Below are 7,921 nucleotides of genomic sequence, written 5' to 3' on the forward strand. Positions count from 1 at the left end.
AGGACCTGCTCTCAGTCTCCCTGAGCACCGAGGCCGAAGACCAGGAATTCGGATTTGGGTGCATCCGAACTCACTATTCAACCCAGCATTTGCCGGATTCCACCGCGAAGCAGAGGGAATCCGCTGACACGGATTCCCTCTGCACTGAGCGCCAGCTCCCGGGATGCTTTCAACCTGGAGGTTCAGGGCAGCGGGTGGGTCCCCATTGGCCAGGGCAGGGCGTGCGCCTCTTCATTGGTCGCGGCGCAGCCCCACCCGCCCCGACTAGGGCGGCCTCATGATTGGCCCCGCCCCCAGCTATAAAGTGTCGGCCCGTGGGGCCGTGGGAGCGCTCGGGTGCGCACAGCGGGGCGGGGTGGAGGCCTGGCAGCGGCGCGCACCGAGGGACCGGCGTCCATGGCGTTTGCTTTGCTGCGCCCCGTCGGCGCGCACGTGCTGTACCCGGACGTGCGGCTGCTGAGCGAGGACGAGGAGAACCGCAGTGAGAGCGACGCGTCGGACCAGTCGTTTGGTTGCTGCGAGGGCCTGGAGACGGCGCGGCGCGGGCCGGGCCCCGGGGGCGGGCGGCGGGCGGGCGGCGGCGCGGGCCCGGTGGTGGTGGTGCGACAGCGGCAGGCGGCCAACGCGCGCGAGCGGGACCGCACGCAGAGCGTCAACACGGCCTTCACGGCGCTGCGCACGCTCATCCCCACCGAGCCGGTGGACCGCAAGCTGTCCAAGATCGAGACCCTGCGCCTGGCGTCCAGCTACATCGCGCACCTGGCCAACGTGTTGCTGCTGGGCGACGCGGCCGACGACGGGCAGCCCTGCTTCCGCGCGGCCGGCAGCGCCAAGAGCGCCGCCCCCACCGGCCCCGACGGCCGCCAGCCGCGCTCCATCTGCACCTTCTGCCTCAGCAACCAGCGCAAGGGGGTGAGTGCGCGGGGCCTGGCGTGTCAGGGGCGGCGGGGTGGGGCCCCTTAGGGCAAAAGCGGGGCAGACACCCGCCTGAAGACAGACAGACAGGATGCACCACGTGGAGGTCATCGTGCAGAGCCCAGGGTTTGCGAAAAGGAACTGCCGTGTTCTCCGAACAGAAGGGGTACAGGGGGCATCTGGCCAAGCGCTCCCCTTACACTGAGCAAGGTCCGCGGTTCAAGCCCCTAGTCCCCACCTGCGGGGGCAAAGTTTCACCAGTGGTGAAGCAGGGCTGCAGGCGTCTGTCTCTCCTCTCAATTTCTCACGGTCTCTATCCAATAATAAGTAAAATTTAAAAGGTGGGTGGTGGTGCAGGGAAGCCCAGAACAGGACTGATTTAGAGGATAGAGAGTGCTCAAGAGACGCCCCCTCTAACTACAGGCGTGTTGGGAAGAAGGCATGACGAAATAGCACCAAAGGCCTGCGTTTATTGAACTCTTCCTATGTGTGCGATGTGTTCCATGTCCTTTGTTTTCCGTCAAGGGAAGCAGGTGGGGGGGAGTAGTTATTCTTCTGTTTTGTCACTGGTGCACCCCTGAGGCTCAGAAAGCTGTGGTCACACGTTTACTCAGTCACTCCAGGTTTTCAGGATGTATTTTGCCCCAAATTAGCCCACCATAAAATATTGTCCCCATTCCTAAGACATGACCCAAGAGTAAGATGCTGAGAAGAAAAGGGGACTCACTTGACTACTGGCCAAGAGCTTGAGTTAGATGAACAGTAAGAGAAAAGAACATGGCCCCCTGAAGGCATCCAGATGAAAAGTGCTGCAGTGTTGGCAGAGGCACTGTGGAGTTGACTGAGCAGAGCTGGAGCTCATCTCCTGTGGTATGTGCTAGGTGTAGATGCCAACCAGGCTCGTAGGGGGTGGATGACACTGCCAGCTTCCAAGGTATTAGGGGGAGAGGGTCTCCCGGTAAGAGTCTGCTTCATGAAGGAGGCTGTTGCACCCCCCAGCTTTTTCCCTTTTTGTTCTGGCCTTTTCATATGGTAAGGAAGTTTGGCTGTGTGACATCTTTGAATCCCAGCAGTTATCATTTGTATTTGAGGAAATAAAGGTTGAGAGTGTCCCAGTCTTACCCACAGCCTTTTGGGAAGTGAAAGGGCATGGAGCATTAGAGTTGGGCCTTTGAGCCCTCTGTCATTGGTTCTTAGGGATGCCCTGCATCCCCTGCTTCATTCTGTTCTAGGGAAACCTCTGTGTCCTCAACTCAGATTATCCCCTTATGACTCATCAGACTCCAGACCTGGCCTTACAACCCTCTGACTGCCTCCGTTTTCCTAAAAGAGTTCATCTTCTTAGACTCAAACTTGTACTCTCAAGAGTGTCTGCTGTTCCCAGTGCTCCCTGCTAGACTGGGAGGCCAGGGGCCATCAGTCATCCTTCTTGGGATGTGAAAGGCTGCTTTGGACCCTCGGTGATCCTCCTTGACTGCTTTCAGCCATTCATTCAGTTCGGCAAGCCTTAACCACCCAGCAGCTGCTGGCTGTGAATTCTGAGAAAATTGCCAATGCAGGTGGTAGATCAGCAACTGCCAGAGCAGCGGCAGGACCAGGACAAGGAGATGAAGACAAGGGTGCTGTGATCTGAGAGCGGAGTTAAGGAATGCAAAGGGACCTTAAGAGCCTATAGGAGGCCCCCAATCTAGGGCTAAATTCCTTATGCTTGGGAATAGAAACCAGTGGGTGAAAGGGTAGGGAAAGGTGCTCTTAGAGCAGAACAGAGCAAGGATTGGAGTCAGAAAGCATAAGCTAGGGAAGGAAAAGGGGAGACTTTGAAGGCAGTGGAACACAGGGAGAACAGAGACTGGTGACAACCTGTGAGACATCTCTTCAAGCATTATTGGTATAAATCCCTCAACAACCAGGGAGACAATGGTGTAATTTTCTGCACCTGCTTCCAGGTGTTGTTACTCGTTCAGAGACACAGCCCCTGATGGAGCCAGAATTCTCAGACCCACCTGAGAAGTTGGGAAAGTTTAGTGCAGGAGGGTGTCTATCACTGTCTGCCTATAGCAGGTTGGCTGGGGGGGCCTGGGGTTCCCTGCTGGCTTAGGCCTGTCCCACAGATCAGGGGCCCTTGCCTGGATCTGGCTACTTCCTTGGGATCTGTGTATAGACTAAAAAACCCAACCAAATTTGGTTGCAAATTTTGGTTCTACACTCTCAACCTCACAGACTCCTCTGGGAATAGGTGAATAGGGAGATCCTGGCCAACTGTGGCCCCTCAAATCCTTGGTTGGAAGAAAACTGACTGTCTTGGGGAACCTCCAGAGAGTCTCCCTTTCTAAACTGTGGGGCCCAAAAAATTCTAAGACCCCAGGCCTTGCCTCATTACTCTAAGCTGCCACCATCCTCTCATCTAGCTGTTCTAGAGTTGAGGGTTACTATGGAAACAGCTCCCTGTAGCATCTTCCTGTTTAAGAAGAGATTATGGGCTGGCAAAATAGCTCACTTGAATAGAGCATTGCTTTGCCATTCTGTACAACCCAAGTTCCAGCCCAGTTCCCACTACACTGAGGGAAACTTCAGTGTTGTGGTGTCTTTAACTCTTTCTCTTCCTCTACTTCTCTGTCCCTGTCTAAACAAAAATAATCGTAAAATGGGGGGAGTCTGGTGGTAGCGCAGCAGGTTAAGTGTAGGTATGGCAAAGCTCAAGAACCGGCAGAAGGATCCCGGTTCAAGTTTCCAGCTCCCCTCCTGCAGGGGAGTCGCTTCACAAGCGATGAAGCAGGTCTGCAGGTGTCTCTCTTTCTCTCCCCCTCTCTGTCTTCCCCTCCTCTCTCCATTTCTCTCTGTCCTATCCAACAATGACGACATCAATAACAACAATAATAACTACAACCATAAAACAACAAGGGCAAGAAAATATTATAAATAAATATTTTTTAAATAAAATAAATAAAATGGGGATAAAAACTAGCAAATGGAGAGTCAAGTGGTAGCGCAGCAGGTTGAGTGCACGTGGCACAAAGCACAAGGACCGGAGTAAGGATCCCGGTTCCAGCCCCCGGCTCCCTACCTACAGGGGAGTCGTTTCACAGGTGGTAAAGCAGGTCTGCAGGTGTCTCTTTCTCTCTCCCTCTCTGTCTTCCCCTCCTCTCTCCATTTCTCTCTGTCCTATCCAACGACAGCAACAACAACATCAATAATAATAACCACAACAATGATAAAACAACAAGGGCAACAAAAGGGGAAAAAATGGTCTCCAGGAGCAGTGGATTCCTGGTGTAGGCACCGAGTCCCGGCAATAACTGGAGGCAAAAAAACAAACAAACCAAAAAAAAACTAGTAAATGGGAGATGGAAAGAGGTTCATTGTCGGGGTCAAGCAGCAGTATGCCTGATTAAGAGCACACAGTGCGAAGTGCAAAGACCAATGCAAGGATCCAAGTTCGAGCCCTTGGCTCCCCACCTGCAGGGGAGTCGCTTCATAAGTGGTGAAGCAGGTCTGCAGGTGTCTATCTTTCTCTCCCCCTCTCTGTCTTCCCCTCCTCTCTCAATTTCTTTTTGTCCTATCCAACAACAGCAGAAGCAGTAGCAACAGTGGAAAAAAAATAGTCACCAGGAGCAGTGGATTTGTAGTGTAGGCACTGAGCCCCAGCAATAACTCTGGAGGCAAAAAAAAAAGAGGCTCATTATCTGTGCCCTATATTCCCTTTTGTCCACCTGGAAGTAGTATTCAGATACAGTCATCCTGTAAGACCTCCAGTTGGTATACCCAGATCAGAAATAGCAGCACAGAAGAGAATAATAGGGCAGAGAGGTACTGTTACCAGATGATGCTAATAAAAATACCTGCACACATTTGTTGAACACTTACTGACACTGTGTTAAGGCCTTGCCCAGTGTCAACATGTATACTCTTCACTGTAACTCCATTTTGCACATAGGAAAACTAAGGCTCAGTCAAGGTGACGTCACTGTCTAAGTAAGGTACAACAGGTAGTCTAAGGTAGAGCAGGAGTTGAATCCTAGTTCTGTCTCACTCGAGCCCAACTCCTAACCATAGTGCTTGCCAGAACCTGTGGCCCAGAGTTCCTAAAACACAGAGATGTCAGGGTCTCACAGAGCTCCTTCTATGAACTTTTGACACTTTGAAAACCTCTTTCATAGCTGCATTTTCAAGTGATTGCTTTTTGAGATGGCAGATAGAGTCATTTATCCCATTTCAAAGAGGAAGAAGCTGAGTTTCAGGAAGGTAAGAAATTCCAGCCTCTTCATGGGAACCAGATCTCCCAGTGCCTGCCAAATTAGAGGTGGAGGTGGCACTTACTCTCCCCCAGGACTTTGAGTGAAAAGATTCGAGGCTAGTTTTCTATAACCCCCTCCAGCTGCAACACTCTACCCTTCCCCCTCTTTCTCAGTCATTCTGCCAGAGTTTGTCTGAGAAGCCCAAGCCCCAGGCTCTGCTGGGACTTTGGCCTCAACCCTCAAAATAGCCTTGCCTGTGAATGAACATGCTGTCCTGGGGCTTGGAGAGCCTCAAGGGAGGCTGGGCTCACATCTGGATGGATCTGCCCCAACCTGGACCCAGGAATTGGAGCAGAGGAGAGCAGGGGGCAGAGCTCCCAGATGGTCAGCCATTTTTCTAGATGCCTGTTTCATCTTCTCCCAGCCAGGCTGGGGGCGGGGGAATGAGCATTTACAGTGGAATTTCAGACACCATCAAGTCCTGGAAGCAGCACAGACTATTAGACCACGGATTTTTCACCCAGCACTTTTACCAGTTGGCTTGGTGCCTCTAGGCCAGACATTGAACAGCTGGAGGCCTCAAAAGAGGCTCGAAAAGGGTACTCTAAAATCTCTGACCTCTTTAGATTACAGTGAGTATGACACCCACACATCAGACCTCAGAATATTGAGAATAAATAGTCTCTGTGGGATGAAGAACAGGACACTTCAGGGGCTTCTGCCATTAGCTCATATTCCATGGGTACCGGTTGTTCAAGCAGCATGGACTGGCATCTCTTCTGAGCAAGTCCCTGGCCTAAATGAAAATGTTTCCCTATCATTCACTGATGAATTCATAAAAGAGAGACAGCCTATGTCCTCCTTCTGAGTTTTGTCCTGGTATTAAGTTCCCAGAATGATACAACGTGCTAAGCAATTGCAGAAATAGAGAAACCTTTCTAGGGAGACAGGACCAGAGTGTATTCCTGGCAGAGAGGAGACCCTGGATAAAGTCAAGGAGGCCAGAAATCCATGATCTGTTTTTGATGGCAATGAGCAAGTCCCTGGGCATGCAGTATACTGTGCAGTTATGGACAGAGCTACTGTGGCATGTTTTTTCTACTCTCTAAAATAAAATATTGCTACTTAAAATGTGTTGGATTTTTTTTTTAATTTTTATTATTGGCTAGCGACAGAGAGAAATCCAGAGGGAGTGAACATGTTGTTCTGGGGCTCAGAGATCCTCGAGGGAGGCTGAGTTCACATCTGGATGGATGTGCCCCAACCTGGACCCAGGAATGGGAGCAGAGGAAAGCAGGGAGAGAAGAAGAGAATGAGACACCTGCAGACCTGCTTCACCACTCGTGAAGCTTTCCCTCTGCAGGTGGGGGCCAGGGGCTTGAACCTGGATCCTTGAGCATGATAACATGTGTACTCAGCCAGGTGTGCCACCTCCTGGCCCCAATGCATTGGATTTCCTAAAGCAACAACTTACATGGGGCAGAAAAAAAAAGATAAAAACATGTACATATCCATCCTGTCTCCCCATCATCAAATTCCTCTCCTCAGAGGAAGCCCATTATAGTTTCCCATGTGCATCTCTTCCTCGGTTTCAGCATGTAGGGCCAACCATTCAGTTCTGCACCTTGTTTTTGTCCTTAAATGTGTTACTTTGATGCAATTCCCTGTCAGTTCCACATAGTTTCTTATGTCTTCTGATGCAGATAACTTTATTGTGTGGCTGTCATTTTTACCAAGTTCCCAGTTGCTGTACATAGAAGTGAAACTCATTGCTCATGTAACTGGTCAGACCACCTTATACCTTTCTCTTTTCCTGCAGGGTGGCCGTCGTGACCTGGGGGGTAGTTGCTTGAAAGTGAGAGGGGTGGCCCCCCTACGAGTGTCGAGAAGATGAGCCTGGACCTCTGTGTCACTTGCTCCAAGCAGGACCCTGGAGAAGGAAGTCAAGAGACCAGCCACTGGTTGAAAACAAGAGAAGACCCAAAGAACTGAACTCAGCCTTCTTTTGTGTAGAGACCAGAGGACAATGGCCTGGCCCCATGACCCTCTGGGCAGGCCTACTGGGACATCTCCACCCCATCCTGGAGAGCTGTGAGGACCCATCCAGCTGGCCCCAGCCCTGGCTGGTCAGACAAGGCAGAACTTTCAGGAAAACGAAGGCTATTGGTGATAGAGGATATGTACATGACTGTATGTAAGTGTGTGTGTGTGTGTGTGTGTGTGTCTGTGTGTGTGTATGTGTGTGTGTGTGTGTGTGTGTGTGTGTGTAAGAGAATTGGTGAGTTTAAAATAAAAGATATTTTTAAATAAAAGATGTTCCCAGGTGAAGAAGGGAAGTGCCTGAGGACATCAGAGGTCAGAGGTGGCTGCTCTCCTGGACTGTGGGAAAAGCACAGATGTCACAGGAGCTGGCCTATGCCCTGGCTGTGGAGGGGCTAAGAACCTCCGCTCTTAGAAGCAGAGCTAGCCAAACATTCCTCTCAGTTTTAGTTGTCTAATGTCATCAGTAAAGAAATATTTGTCATATTTATTTTCATTTATGGTATGTTTATTCACATAGTTCAGAATTCAGAAGGTACAAAGAGGATGTATGCCGCAAAGCCCCGCTCCTTCATGCACTCCAGACACCAGTAGGCAGAGTCAGCAACCAATTTTCTGTGAGAGTCCCATTCCCGATGACTGAGCAAGCAGATACTCTATATGTATATATGTATGCAAGCTTTAACCCACTCTTTACACAGATGGTAGTACATTTTACCCTCTCCTCCTTC

The 7,921-nt window shown here is 50.9% G+C and overlaps 1 protein-coding gene across 1 annotated transcript; it reads left to right on the forward strand.

Moving 5' to 3' along the window:
- The first annotated feature begins 339 nt into the window (after positions 1-339).
- On the forward strand, positions 340-7,686 carry TCF15 (transcription factor 15). The gene is made up of 2 exons (XM_060203184.1): positions 340-912; positions 6,970-7,686. Exons 1-2 carry the CDS (start codon positions 397-399, stop codon positions 7,042-7,044), a joined length of 591 nt encoding a protein of 196 aa, XP_060059167.1. The 5' UTR covers positions 340-396; the 3' UTR covers positions 7,045-7,686.
- The last annotated feature ends 235 nt before the right edge of the window (positions 7,687-7,921 follow it).

The sequence above is a fragment of the Erinaceus europaeus genome, chromosome 1 (genome assembly GCF_950295315.1).
Source record: "Erinaceus europaeus chromosome 1, mEriEur2.1, whole genome shotgun sequence".
NCBI lineage: Eukaryota > Metazoa > Chordata > Mammalia > Eulipotyphla > Erinaceidae > Erinaceus > Erinaceus europaeus.